This window comes from Medicago sativa, chromosome 3 (genome assembly GCF_051527215.1).
Source record: "Medicago sativa cultivar Bolivia chromosome 3, Bolivia_mono, whole genome shotgun sequence".
Taxonomy (NCBI): Eukaryota; Viridiplantae; Streptophyta; class Magnoliopsida; order Fabales; family Fabaceae; genus Medicago; species Medicago sativa.
The window spans coordinates 19,179,783-19,195,613 of NC_140751.1; the positions used below are offsets into that span (position 1 = coordinate 19,179,783).

The following is a 15,831-nucleotide window of genomic DNA, read 5'->3' on the forward strand; positions in this document are numbered from 1 at the left end:
ATGATGTAGTGTTTCATAGTTGATCTTTTGATTTAGTGAGAGCCTAGTAAACCTGGTTATATAAGGGAAATGGTTTAAATTATGTATAAATGTTATCGCTCGACAAATGACATATACATTTATTGATGATGAAATTCAACAAGTGCACCAAATCATAACAGGTAATAAAGTAGTAAGTGTCATACCCCAATTTTTGACCTAAGATACCACTGACACGTGTCGATGGGCCCTACATTCGTACGTCGTTTAACCCTGATCAGTCTCCGACTTTTTAGTGAAAATTCGGCAGAGAGGTATTTTAAAATACCTCATTTATTTAATTCCGAGTCGTGCCCTCTTCTCTCTTTTAATTTTATTTATTTTTATCCTTATTTCCATCTTTTATCTTTTATTATCTTTTTTATTAACTTTAATTTATTTAAGTTTTTTATTATTAACTTTAATTCATTTTAGGTTTTAATTAATTTTAATCTTTATTTTAATATTATTCTTTTTCCTTTATTGTTTTTTCTTTTTAGTCTTTATCTCCTTTTTTAGTTTCATTTTCCGTCCAAGTCCAAGAAGCTTGTCTAGGTTCAAATCCAATCCAGCCTGCCACGCCTCATCTCATTTCCGTCCCCATCTGCAACAATTCCAGGAACAGAAACTCGTTACCCCTTCCCCAATTCAAGCACAATTCCAGCACAACCCTAAAGCCAATCTGTTCACTATATATGCAACCTGCAAAACACAAGTTTAGGGGGCCCGAGGTTCACAAAAAACCTAGCATCACACAAACCACACCTTCAACGCACAATTCCAACACTGAAGCCTGCCGATTTTTCACAAACCATCAACCTGCAAAGCACACAATTTTCCAACGCACAAATTGACTCAAAAAATACTTACATATCAGGATTACAACACAACACGGTCTCACGACCCCAACCGTCATCAACCACGAAGGACCTCAACAATCAGAAGCTTCGCAAATCCGAACCAACACACAAACCGCCGCCAATCCAAACACCAGTCTACCGCAACACACACGTACCAGAGGGAGAAGAAGGGAATCGTTTTCAAATCGTACCAAATCACCCAAAATTCCAGTAGCCGCACATCGACGGAGTCACAACGGAGTCCTCAACCACGAATCAACGCAACATCCAGACGCCGTCATCACCAAGCCACAGCCGCGTCCAGAACCGAAGGGAGGAGAGAGACAAAGGCAAGCCGCGCCGTTGCCTTCAAGCTTTGACGGAAACAGAACCGGATTCACGAAGAAGGCAAAAGAGGTAGTATTTTTTTCGTTTTATTGGTTTGTAGATCCAGGATTGTGTTTTGCTTGTCTGTAAATTTTTGGTTTAGAGTCGTGTAAAGAGTGGGAGAAGAAAAAGAACCAAGAAATTAAAAACAATAAAGTTTAGAGCGGCGCCTCCGCCACCTGCGACGGTCGGCCGCCGCGCTGCCACCTCCGACCACTACTCTCCAATCGGAGAAGAGGGAAGGAAACAGAGAGAGAAGAGAGCCTTTAGGCTCTGTTTCAAGATATGAGAGAGAAAGGAGACTTCAAAATGAGCTAAATGGGTCTTATACCCTATATATACTCCTTTTTGAACCGGTTCGGTTCACCCGGTACCTATCCAAACCCGACCCGCAAAACCGGTCCCCTTATTGGTTCACTCTTGAGCCCAATTCCCATTCTTTTAATTTATACGCCCCCTGCCTGCTGTCTGCACCCGGATCCCTGCATTTTGTTCATTTTATTTACTCTTGCATGCATATTTAATTTCTCTTGCATTTTTTATTTCTTTTGAATTTTTTATTATTCTTATATTTATTAGATTAGGTTGCATATCTATCATTCATTTATCTATTGCATATGTATTTATTTTGTGTCGTTCACTTCTTATCATATGGGATTTAAAATGTATATATAGGCTCATTGTAAATAATCCATATGCATTTTTAGTCTAGTTGTTCATGCACTTTAATTGTTTTTTTATTAGAATGTATAAATTAGGCGTTATGTAATTTATTTACTTCTCTTCGTCTTGTATAGAACTTAGAATGTAAATATAGGCTTAATGTAATTTATTTATTTTTTCTCGCAGACCATAGAATGTATTTATAGGTATTTTTTGTAATAGCTTAGGTGCATGTGTGCGTGAGTGGGTGTATGTTTATTTTTATGCTTGTTAGTTTAGGTAAAAGGCCTTTGTGGTGGTCCAACGCCACCACAAGTCCCTACGCTTTTGTTTCTTTATGCTCCGTTAGTTTAGTTTTATTCTTTTTATTCAAAACAACAAATAGTTCAAAATCACAAAAATATTTTCTTAAATAAACCTTGATCTTAAATCAAGTGGCGTCCTTTTTTATTTTCTTTTCTTAATCAAATATCAATCAATTTAACTTATTGTGAGTCCATTTTCTTTCAAATTAAAAAACACAAACAAATTTATTTGCCATTTGGCTTTTCATTTTAAAACCATTTTTCAAAACATTAAAAAACACTCAACCAATCAAACGTCAATTTTTACCCCGAACTACGAGGTTTTGATCCCTCACGGGTACGTAGGCAAAGGACTTTGTCCTTCCAAATCAATAAAATGTAGATAATTAGGTCTTCCCTTTTTTAATCATTTCAAATTCTTTTTTTCAAAAAAATAAGCAAGTTATAGCACATTAATTAAATAAAATCAAGAGGTTCCCGTAGAGTACTACGGACATAAAGGGTGCTAACACCTTCCCTTTATGTAACTAACCCCCGAACCCTAAATCTTTTTCAAATGGGGTATTTTGAACTTTCTTTCCCCTTTTCCTTAAAAATTAAAATGTTCAGTTGTGAAATAATTAGTGAGTCAAAAAGCTAATCAAATAGCCTTGATCTCCGAAAAATGACGCGACAGAAATGGCGACTTCACTGGGGACATGTCTAAGAGGGTTGAGCCTAACTTGGCTTTATTTAACTATTGTGCTATAACTTGCTAAAAAACAAAAAAATAAAAGATGGAAATTCGTGTATATATGTGTTCTTCCTTCTTCTTTCTCCTTTCTTAAACGTGAGTGGTGAGATAAGTCCTACACCCGGATTTGAAGGAAACATAAGATAGGATGGTGGTATAATCAAAGTCCCATACCGAGAGTAAGTTTCGGGATATGGCACATGTGATAACCCCACTTAACGGAGGTCTCTTGGAAGTAATTTATGTCGACATGAGTAGTCGTGATTGGCATTACTATTTTCAAGTGACTGTTAATGTTGAGGACCTTTAGTTACCTTTAACCCATCTTGGCCTTTTAGGACGTAGTGCGGTGGCTAATCAAGAGTAGTCTTGAGTTGGTTGATACGCGATACTACACTCAGACGAGACTTTCTTACGAACGTTGTTGGACCGGAAGTAGTTCCGCAACCCGATAATGTTCAGAAGTGGTTGACAACTCTGGGAACTTGGTAGAACCCTTGTTACAAGTGTAAACAAAACCATAGTCCTTACCAAATGGCGTTGTTACCCTTGACTCCATCATCATGGACCTTAAACCTCACCATGTTTTCATTGTTCTTTAGCATATTCATGCATACATGCATATCTTCATAAAAAAACTTTTTCTCATCAAAATATCGAAGGACTTAGATAAGTCGTCTTATAGACCTTGAAAAGAGGAACACAAGAAATACATTTTCAAAAGTCTTAGCTAGACTTTAGCTTTGTGAGGGACTTTTTTCCTTAACTTTGCTTTTACTTTTAAAAAGGAAACTGTTCGTAATATCTTCAATTATCAAGTGAAACAATGTTCCTTATGATGTTTACAATTACTTTGACAAGTCCTTTTGTGCCTATTTTTGCATAAAGCATCATGCATCATTTTGCGTTTCATAGTCTCAATTCTGAGTCTCACAAATTTTTCTCTTCCATAAAAGGTCAACCCACCTCAAAAGTGTCATGGCGTCCTCGTCCAAAACCAACTCGCATGTACAACACTCGAGCAATCATAAAGAGAAGATGGATTTTCTCGAGCAAGAAAATCAATTGCTCCGGGAGGAAATTGCAGCCATGCAGACCAAGATGGACGAAATGACTGAATTGATGAAGACACTGACGGTTGCTCAAGCACGTCCTCCTCCTCCTCCTATCAGGACTCTAGCCGAAATTGTTTCTAATGGCCCTGAATGGACGTTTTGTGCCGATACTCCGGAGTACTCTACACCGCAACGTTCCGTACCCTGGTTCCCGCCTCTTACTACTGGCGAAATACTCCGTCCCATTGCTTGTGAAGCTCAGATGCCTACTTTTCAACGTGCAACTCACGTTCCTCAGCAAGTTACGACAGTTCCTCCAGCTGTCGTGACCTACTCAGCACCCGCCGTTCATATTGTCCCACAACAAGAGGAACCCATCTTCCATTCTGGGAGTGTGGGGGCCTATGATAGAGTGAATGACTTACAGCAAAAATATGATAAAATTCAACGAGATATGAGAGCCCTCCATGGGAAGAAAGCGTTTGGGAAGACTGCTTACGATCTCTGTTTGGTGCCGAACATCCAGATACCCCACAAGTTCAAGGTCCCAGATTTCGAGAAGTATAAAGGGAACTCCTGTCCTGAGGAACATCTAACAATGTATGTGAGAAGAATGTCTGTCTATGCCAACAATGATCCGGTCCTTATCTATTTCTTTCAAGAGAGTTTGGCTAGTCCTGCTTCAAAGTGGTATATGAATCTAGACAAAACAAGGATTCAAACTTTCCGTGATCTGTGTGATGCATTTGTAGAACAATACAGCTACAATGTGGATATGGCCCCAGACCGAAGCGATCTTCAGGCTATGACTCAGGGAGACAAAGAAACTTTCAAGGAGTATGCTCAGCGGTGGAGAAATATCGCTGCCCAAGTCAGCCCATGTGTAGAAGGGAAGGAGATGACCAAACTTTTCTTAAAGACTCTCAATCAGTTCTATTACGTGAATATGGTCGGAAGTGCGCCCAAGGACTTTGCTGAGATGGTTGCTATAGGTGTACAGTTGGAAGAAGGAGTCCGAGAAGGACGATTGATCAATGAAGGTGTCCCCGCTGGCAGTTCAAAGGAGAAAGACCAGGGAGTGAATATGGTGAAAGGTCAGCAAGTCGATCCACATCGCCAGACTCAAAAAACGCCGCAGTTTGACCGGATTCCTATAAAATATGCGGTTTTGCTCCCACAGTTGCTCGAAAGGAATCTAGTCCAGACCAAGGCGCCTCCTCCGGTACCAACAAGATTGCCAGCATGGTATAGACCTGACCTTTTCTGTACCTTCCATCAAGGGGCACCTGACCATGATATTGAACATTGTAATGCAATGAAGAAGGCAGTTCAGAATTTGATCCGGACCAACCGCCTGACCTTCTAAGACTTAACACAAGGAGTGGTTAACTATAATTGGGTCGCTGTCGACGTTCCTTCCGCTGTTTTTTTGTTCAAATAATGTTTGTTTGTTGCTTTTCGCTTTTCAAAAAAATATCCTTTCGTCCCGCCCGAGATGAAAGTGAACTTGTGTAGGGCTTTTGCTTCATATATTTTCCATCGTTAATAAAGAGGTCGTTTTGATCCCGACTTTCATTTTATCTTGTGCTTTTTTCGGAAAAATGGTAATACAAAAAACCAAAAAAAATATAATCATTCTCAAATATCTGCATAATCATAACTTACACTTGTCAAAATCAATAATCAAATCATGCATTAATAAACCCGTTGAACACGTTAACCATGTACTCTCTTCCAACTTTGAGTTCCCTGTGTCCGAAGTTGAAGAAGGGAAGAATGAAGAGATTCCCGACGAGATCTCTCACATACTGGGGCATCTTAGCCGTCGAAGCTGCAAACAAAATATCAAGGAGATTGTCCAGAAGATGACATTCAATTATAAAGATTGGCTCGAGGTGCTACCATTCGCTTTGCTCAGATATCGTACTTCAGCACACATTTCAACAGGGGCAACCCCCTGTTAGCCAATATATTTTACTAGCTGTAATAAATGTGGTCAAAGTATAGTTGACCTAGATTCAAAGAAGATTCGAACAGAGTGTTGTGTTGAAAGCAAATATGGGTTCGAAGATGGCAGAAGACTTCGATAAAGCAGTTTTCGAAGGTGGTTATCAGCAGTTATTCTTTAAGTCAGTTTTTATTTTAAGTTTGTTTTCAAATAAGGAAAACTGTCGACTTGTGGCAGTTGTAGTTTTAGTTTCGAAGAAATGTAGTTATTTCTGGACTTAGTATAAATAGTAGTTTTTCATAGGAAAAACGGGTCACAATTCCGTCATACAAACTTACACTCAAAGTATCCGTATGGAAGCGAGAAACGAGTCACAAGTTGCAATGTATGAATCTGTGTACCAACTTTTGTTTAATCAATGCAATTTACCCTTTGTTCTTTAAGTGTTCTTGCACTTTACTTTATCAAGTTCGATTGAGTTCAAGTGGATTGAATTCGATTGCTTTTTGTCATATTTCTTACATTTTTGACACCAAAAACACAGAATTTCTAACAACAAGAACAAACACAATATGTCCTAAGATTTACTGGTTGATCTTGCAAGTTACCATTTGTAAACCAGCGGTTGTTTACGAAAATCCAACGTAAACAAATTGGCACGCCCAGTGGGACCGTTTGTGTTTTTGTTTATAGTTTTGTTAGAGTTTCTTTTAATTCTGGTTTGTTTTGTTGTGTATGCAATTAAGAAACAAGAAATTGCTTCTTAATATGACACGCGCTAACAACCAAAAGAAAACAAATCCAACATCTTCAAATGAAGATGTGGATCAAGTGACGGTTGAAGATGATGTTTCATCCCCAGGGAATGTTAGAACATCACAGGCTGTTCCAACTAGTAATACAGTCACTCAAATATCGTCTCAGGCCATGCCTTCGATGGCCACAGTAATTTCTCAAGCCATGCCTTCGATGGTTACCCAAACTTCCCATGATTATCCAAATAATACTTCTATTCAAGGGGTTTGGGATCATAGATCAATGCCGTATGGTATGCCATCATCATTGATGCAAGGCTTACAAACTAGTGGTAATATGTTTTCAGAGAATTTAAATGTTTCATTACCACAACTTTTTGGTCCTGGGGTATCTACAACATATAGAAGTCCCCAACAAAATTTAACCAACGCTTCTATGGCTGCCATTAGGCAAACTATGGAAGAAACTAATCATGATATGGTTAATATGATGACCCAACAAATTGGTACTGTCATAAATCCTTTGATTCGAGATACCAACACTAGTTATCAACGGTTGTCTGATCAAATGGAAAGAATTGCCAATTTCTTTGGCGCTCCACCAATCCAAAATAACCCATTGCCTCAAAATCGAAATGTGAGGGCAATTGAAATAATTGCTGATGAACCAGTGGTTCGAAATCATGAAAATTTTGTCCAACCACAAGTAGTACAACCACAAGTTCAGGCAGAACCTGAAAGACAACCCATTTTGGTTAACAGAAACCAAGATGCCGATCAAGTGGTTTGACAAGCCCGTCGGAACAATTTCGATGGTCAGAATAATATAGCGGGTATTGCAGAAAATGAAAATTTGAGAATGAAATATTTCCCAAGTTCTTTGACAAAAAATGCTTTTACTTGGTTTACAACTTTACCTCCTCATTCAATTTATAGTTGGAACCAATTAGAAAAAGCCTTTCATGAACAATTTTACATGGGTCAATCTAAGATTAGTTTGAAAGAATTGGCCAGTGTTCGACGTAAAAGTCATGAGTCAATCGATGATTATCTCAATAGGTTTCGTCTCCTTAAGGCTAGATGTTTTACTTCTGTTCCAGAATATGAATTAGTCGAAATGGCTGCTGGTGGCCTCGATTATTCTGTTCGGAAGAAATTAGATACCCAGTACTTAAGAGACATGGCCCAATTGGCAGACAGAGTTCGACAAGTTGAAAGACTTAAAGCTGAAAAAACTAGAACTCATAACAAATTTCCCAAAAAAGAAAAAATTGCCTATATAGAAACAGGAGATAGTGAACCCGAATTCGATTGGGGTTTAGATATCATTGAAGACAATGATATAAACCTGGCAGAATTAAAAGATGGACCTCCATATGCTTGTAAAATGTTGAGGCCATCCAATGGAAAGAATCCTGAAGATCCCAAGAATGATAAATATCCTTCTAAAACTTATACTTTTGATATTACTAAAAGTGAAGAAATTTTTGATCTTTTAGTTAATGATGGCATAATATTAGTGCCACCTAATATGAAGTTACCTCCTTTGGAACAAAGGAAGAAAAGAGGATTTTGTAAATTCCATGGTTTTTTAGGTCATAACCTATCTCGATGTACTCGTTTCAGGGATTCTGTACAAAAAGCTCTTGATGAAGGGAGGCTGAAATTTGGAGAGAAATCAAAACAACAAGTGGATGGAGATCCTATGAAAAAGGCAGAGTCCATGTTTGCTGATGTGTCTACCAATGTGGTAGAATCCATGTTTGCTGGTATTTCTATCAATATGGTGGAAATTTCAGATAATATTGATGTAGAAATGGTTACTGAGGACCATCGAATTGAAGAGCCAGTGGTTACTGAAGATCAATTGGCCAAGGAAATGGAGAAAGCATATCCAAAGGCTGAAGAAGATTTGGTTGATTTTTTAAATCGATGTAAAATATCTAACACCCATGCTATGCTTTGTCCTCGATGCAGTGCAGTGTTCGATAAAGAAGCTGCGAAATCAGTTGAAGGATATCAACCTCAAACAAAACGTAAAGGAGGGTGGTTCGAGAACCGTTCTAAGTTTGGCTTTAACAAAAGAGGTGTTCCTTACAAGATGAAAACTTCAGAGAAGTATCAAGTGAAGAACCATAAGAAGACGTTCGTTCCTTCATCGAAGTCTCCTATTGATACTTGGGTTTTCTCTGGAGGCAAGAAAACTGGTCATTCTGCGCCTCCAGCACCACCAACAAAATGGGTAAAAAGAGTTGTCAAAGTTCCAGACCAACCAGAGAGTTCTAATCCTAACAAGTATGCTTACAAAAATAACTATAAAGGTAAGAATCCTATGACTAGAACTCAATGGCGCCGTTTTCAACGCCAGAAAAAGGAAGGAGTTTTGAAAGACGTCACTAATGGTGACAAAAGTAAGGGAAAACAACCAATAGTTTTCGAAATGGTTAAAAAACCAGCTACTGAAAGAATTTTCCCTCCATTATCTTCTGCTTTAAACATCCCTAAAGGGGATGATGATATTCTAACTTCTACTTTTTCAGATTCTGAACCAAGTCTTGACATTATATGTGTGGTTTCTGTACTACCAATTGAATATGCACATGATGTATCTTCGAAGGCCAATCATGATGATGAATGTGATTTCACTGAGGAAATGGCTCGTCATAGGCCTCTATGTTATTATGTTATGAATAATGGCTGTATCGAAGATCAACATGCAGTGTTCGAGAAACCTGATGATAGCATGAAGCTTCATTTAAAGCCTTTGTTTATTCAAGCTAAATTAAATGGTGTTGGAATTAACAAAGTATTAGTAGATGGTGGTGCTACTGTTAATCTCCTACCACAATCTTTTCTAAGGAAACTTGGTATTTCTGAATGTGATTTGAAACCACATAATGTAGTGCTCACTAATTATGAGGGATCTACTGGACAATCTCTTGGTGCCATCGAACTAGAATTGGTAGTAGGAAGCATAACCAGAGCAACTGTGTTTTTGGTAGTTCCTTCTAAAGCCAATTTCAATGCATTATTAGGAAGGGAGTGGATCCATGCTGTAGGTGCAGTTCCTTCTACAATGCATCAAAGGATTGTGATTTGGAGGAAAGATGGTTTGGTAGAAAATATTGAGGCTGATCAGAGTTATTATTTCAAAGCTGAAGTTGATAATCAAGATATTAACAAAAAGAACTTTGACAAACAACTTCAATTTATTGCACCGTTCATGGAAAATGATGCATCAAGTTCTATGACTAAAGAAGAAAAATTCTTTGTAAAACTTGCTCCAGAATGGGGTTTTCGTTGGAAAACTGCATTCGACGATGACTTCGTAGTGGTGAACAACGAAGATTGCCATGAGAAACTACCTGTAAAGGAGAAAGATTTGCTGAAGACAAGAAGTACTTCGTACAAGAGGGTTACTGATGACCAAGGATGTTCAGCAAAGGGAATCTCACCAACCAGGTGGGATATCAATAATTGATCAATGGTTGAGCCCAGCATATGGGAAAAGATTACGGCTTATGTAGCCGAGAAAAACTTCGATTTGGCTGAAACAGCCAAAGAAGAAGAGGTCTTCGATGCTTCAGTAGGAAATAATTCTGATGACCTCATTGATGATAAAAAATTAGACTGTATTTATGATGATGAACCTTTGGGTTTTGAAGAAGATCCAATGGGATCTACAATAAAAATGAAAGCCCAAGATCCTCTTGAAGAAGTGGATATAGGAGATGGTTCTGTAAAAAGACCAACATACATAAGTTCAAAGATTCCTAAGAGCTTCAAAGATCGAATTGTGGCGCTTTTGAAAAATTACAAGGATTGCTTTGCTTGGGATTATCATGAAATGCCTGGTTTGAGTAGAAAGGTAGTAGAGTTGCAATTGCCAATCAGGACAGACAAGAAACCAGTGAAGCAAATTCCAAGAAGGTTTGCACCAGAGATTCTACCAAAAATAAAAGAAGAGATCGAAAGACTCCTCAAATGTGGCTTCATCAGACCTGCAAGGTATGTTGATTGGTTAGCTAATGTAGTTCCTGTTAAAAAGAAAAATGGTAGTATAAGAGTTTGTATTGATTTTAGAGATTTAAATCTCGCTACTCCCAAAGATGAATATCCTATGCCAGTAGCAGAAATGTTGGTAGATTCTGCAGCAGGTTTCGAATATTTGAGTATGCTTGATGGTTATTCAGGTTATAATCAAATATTTATTGCTGAAGAAGATGTTTCTAAAACAGCGTTTCGATGCCCAGGAGCATTAGGATGTTATGAGTGGATAGTAATGCCATTTGGTCTTAAAAATGCTGGTGCTATATATCAAAGAGCAATGAATTCAATGTTTCATGATTTTATTGAAGATTTTATGCAAATTTACATTGATGATATTGTTGTGAAATCATCTTCTGAAAACAAACACTTAAAACATTTACGTTTATCATTCGAAAGGATGAGACAATATGGATTGAAAATGAATCCATTAAAATGTGCGTTTGGTGTTTGTGCAGGTGATTTTTTAGGATTTGTTGTCCATAAAAAGGGCATCGAAATCAATCAAAATAAGACTAAAGCTATAATGGAGGCTAAAGCACCCTCTACCAAAAAAGAGTTGCAGTCTTTATTAGGCAAAATAAATTTCCTCAGAAGATTTATCTCTAATCTCAGTGGCAGAGCGCAAGCATTCTCGTCATTACTTCGATTAAAGAAAGAGGAAATTTTTAGATGGGAGCCTGAACACCAAAAGGCATTTGAAGACATAAAGTCATATTTATCTAATCCTCCTATTCTTTCACCTTTGTTGAAAAACAAGAAGATGAAGTTATATATAGCATCATCTGAAAGAACTATAGGGAGTATGTTAGCACAAGAGGATGAAAATGGTATAGAAAGAGCCATTTATTATCTTAGTAGAGTTTTAAGTGATGTTGAAACAAGATATCATCCTAGTGAGAAACTATGTCTTTGTTTATATTTCTCATGTATGAAACTTAAACATTATATAAAGCCTTTTGATGTTTATGTTTATTCCCATTTCGATATTATTAAGCACATGTTATCTAAACCTATTCTACATAGTAGAGTTGGTAAATGGGCTTTGGCACTCACAGAATATTCTTTAACTTATCAATCTTTGAAAACTGTGAAAGGCCAAATAGTGGCTGATTTTATTGCTGATCATTCCATTGAAGAACCTGTGACTGGGGGCATCGAAACATTTCCATGGACATTGTATTTCGATGGGTCTAGTCATAAAAATGGTTCTGGAATAGGTATAGTTATAGTTTCACCAACGAATGAAGTAACCAAATATAAATTTCGAATTAGCCAATATTGTTCGAATAATGAGGCAGAATATGAAGCCTTAATAAATGGTTTAGAGATTTTGCTCGAACTGGGGGCAAAATGTTTAATTATTAGAGGTGATTCTGAATTAGTAATAAAGCAAATAACAAAAGAATATAAATGCCTCAAAGAAACTTTGATAATGTATTACACTATAGTTAATGCATTACTTAAACATTTTGTTCAAATTGAAGTTCAACATGTTCCTAGAACAGAAAATCAAGAAGCTAATGATTTAGCTCAATTGGCTTCTGGGTACAAACTTTCGAAGGGACAAGAGCAAGAGGTAATTGAAATTAAAACAAAGCGTAATTCGATAGACATTGTGCCTAACAAATTGTTAAGACCAAAACTTGGGGGCATGGAAGCATCTCAAGGATACCTTCAGAGTGCAAAATTTTCTGAAATTTTGGTCATTAACAATTTGGATGATGATGATTGGCGAAAACCCATAGTCAATTTTTTGGAAAATCCAGATGGCACAACTTGTAGAAAAGTCAAATATAGAGCCTTGAGTTATGTGATAATAGGCAATGAATTATTTAAAAAGACTCCAGAAGGAGTTTTACTTAAATGCCTTAGTGAAGCAGAAGCATATTTGGCTGTATCGAATACTCATAGTGGTGCTTGTGGTACACATCAAGCAGGCCATAAAATAAAATGGCTTTTGTTTCGACAAGGTGTTTATTGGCCAACCATGTTAAAAGATTGCATAAACTTTGCTAAAGGTTGTAAAGAATGTCAAGAACATGCTGGAATTCAAAAAGTACCAGCTAGTGAATTACATTCAATAGTAAAACCTTGGCCATTCAGAGGATGGGCTTTAGATGTAATTGGGGAAATTAAACCTAAGTCATCCAAAGGCTACAAATATATTTTGGTTGGAATAGATTATTTCACTAAATGGATAGAAGCTGTTCCACTAAAAGATGTTACTCAAGATGAAGTTATAAACTTCATTCAAAAATTTATTGTTTATAGATTTGGCATACCAGAAACTATTACTACAGATCAAGGATCTGTATTCACTGGTCGAAAGATGGTAAAATTTGCTGAAGAAATGGGATATAAATTGTTGACTTCAACACCATACTATGCTCAGGCAAATGGTCAGGTAGAAGCAGCAAATAAGAATTTGATTACTATAATCAAAAGAAAAGCTAGCCAAAAGAAAAAACCCAAAGAATGGCATGAGTTTCTTTATGAAGCTTTATGGGCAGTTCGAACTTCTCCTAAAGAATCTATAAATACTACTCCTTTTCGATTAACATATGGCCATGATGCTGTATTGCCAACAGAAATCTTACTTCAATCTACTCGAATTCAAAGACAAATCGAAATTCCAACAAATCAATATTTGGATATGATGTTGGATGAATTAGTAGATATTGATGAAGAAAGATTGATGGCTTTAGAAGTGCTTACAAAGCAAAAAGAAAGAATAGCAAAAGCCTATAACAAAAGAGTTAAATCGAAATTATTCCTGCAAGGAGACTTAGTTTGGAAAGTCATTTTGCCTATGGATAAAAAGGATCGATGTTTAGGAAAATGGTCTCCTAGTTGGGAAGGACCATGGAAAATTCTAAGAGTTTTTTCGAATAATGCGTATGAGATCGAGGAACTACAAGAAGATCAGAGAATTCTACGCATAAACGGTAAATATTTGAAAAAATATAAACCGATGTTACAAGAAATTAAAATTACACAAGAGTAATTTGATTCGAAATAAAACTTGGCATTAATTTAAAAATGCCAACTGATGGGCAGGTTACATCGAAATGCTTAAAATGGAAAAACCATTACAAAAGAAAACACAAAGTACTTAAAGACAAAAAGCATTTAGAAATGGTTTTCACCATTCAGTTACAATCCCAAAGCGATCGAGAAACCATCGAATTTCTGTATCGAGACGACACCTGAAGCAAGCATTGACCAGGTAGTAGTCATGATCTGGCCCAGGTAGAAGTGAATACCAGCCTCCAATTCTCCCATCTCCTGCACAGTTGTGGTAGTTGTTGCAAAAACGACGCCTAGTAAGCCAAATAGGCATGGGCCTATTCCACCAAGGACAGCGAAATCGATAACTCGAAGTTCCTCCCAAAATGTCGCTTCGAAATTCTGCCAATCGATGTGTCCATGCAAGATCTTTGAAGTCTTCGAGGATGTTTTCTGGCATAGGCATGGAGAGCGCATTGATGAGAAGAAGGTAGTACCTTGCACTCAGAGAGCCAGTGGCATTGATAGCAGTAGTAAGGAGGCGTTTCATTTCTTCAACGTTTGGATTAGCATCCAACATGTGTTGAGTGCTTCGAAGAATACAGAACATGGCGTTGCCATGATTCCAGAGTCTAAGTTTAAAAGCAAACTTAGAATGAGCCACCATAGCATTGTTGTACCATTCATTGGGGTCGTAGAGGAAGTAGAGGACATCATCTCCAAAAGCCTTAGAAACTTCAGAATCCTCACTGACGCGCCAATGCCTGCTATTGGTATGGCGAAAGGCGAAAAGATCTTTCCTGCTTTGAGCAGCAATCTTTGTAGCAATCTTGACTAAAAGATCATCACTCAGATTATCAATGGTGGTCATGATGATTTAAGAAAGAAAAGCTTTGAGTAAGAAGGATTTTTTCGGACGAAGACGAAACAAAGAAAAGAATGATTTTTATAAAAGGGAAAATCATATTTATAATGGAGGGAAGTTGAAAGAAGTGGCTCAATCAAACGGTTCTTCTTGCTTTGAAGATGATGACACGTGGGAGCAGTTATTCTGATGGCCAATGGTTACTTAACTTTGTAATCTGAGGGAAGTTTTAAAGGTTTTATTTTAAAAAGGATTAATTCATGATTAAAAGGTCATTTATTTGTTTTATTTCTTTTCAACTTCCTAGGCAAGTTTAACTTGTTGGGTTAAACAAAAAGTTACTTTTTTGTTTCCTCATCATTAAAATGTCTTGGAAATTGTTCCAATCTTATTTGGATTTAAATAAAATTTAAATTCGATACAAGAAAATAAGAAAGGAATTTCGATGATTGAAAAGAAATTGTCGTTCGAAATAGAAAATGGTCCACAGATTGTTATAAAGACATTACAGACCAAGATATTCGATAAGGCTGAAACAAAATAAAAGTCTTAGAGAATAAAATAGAAACAGAACTAAATCTCAAATGATGAGATGAGTTTCTCAATTTGGCTTTTGTATTCAGCCAGTTGGGTATCGAGAGTATGGTTGTCATTTGCAAGTTGAGCAATGGTAGACTCTAATTCCTTGGAGAGCTTGAATTTGTTAACAGCTTCATTGGCTTCTCGATTTCTGGCTTCATCCTTAGCCAAAATTTCAGCTTTCTGAGCTTCCAGTTCTTTAATTTTGGCATCGATGTCAACCACTTGCTGTTTCGCATTGTTTCTTTCTTGCTGAAGAGTTTTAAATTTCTCTTGGAAGGATGACAGTTCGATCACAATTTGATCATGATGCGCTTTCTTCTCTGCCATTTGAGCTTGACCAGTTTTCCTCTTCTGGAAATTTTGATTAGCACTCTCCAACATTGGTTCAAGATAATTAAACAGGTTTCGAAATTTCCAACCAGTTGGGAGAGCATCAAGTTTTTCAAATAAACTCTTGATTTCAGCGAGAGCTCCAGCATCCTTTTCAATCAACTCTAGCAAGTTGGCTTCGATGATCTTCTTTTGAAATTCTGCTAGCAGGTTGTTTTTTGAAGTCTCAGAGGGATTTCCCTTGGATGAATCAGAAGTTTGGCCAGTGCTAGTTGAGAAAAGAGTATTACTCTTA

General features: G+C 37.2%; 1 protein-coding gene across 1 annotated transcript; it reads left to right on the plus strand.

Annotated features, from left to right (window-relative positions):
• Positions 1-3,983: 3,983 nt before the first annotated feature.
• On the plus strand, positions 3,984-5,366 carry LOC146936192 (uncharacterized). The gene has a single exon (XM_085749157.1). The coding sequence runs from the start codon at positions 3,984-3,986 to the stop codon at positions 5,364-5,366; it is 1,383 nt and encodes a 460-aa protein (XP_085605283.1).
• Positions 5,367-15,831: the final 10,465 nt, after the last annotated feature.

Bases quoted from the DNA above. Each gene is read 5' to 3' on its own strand.
- LOC146936192 (XM_085749157.1), top strand. From the start codon at position 3,984: ATGGATTTTCTCGAGCAAGAAAATCAATTGCTCCGGGAGGAAATTGCA.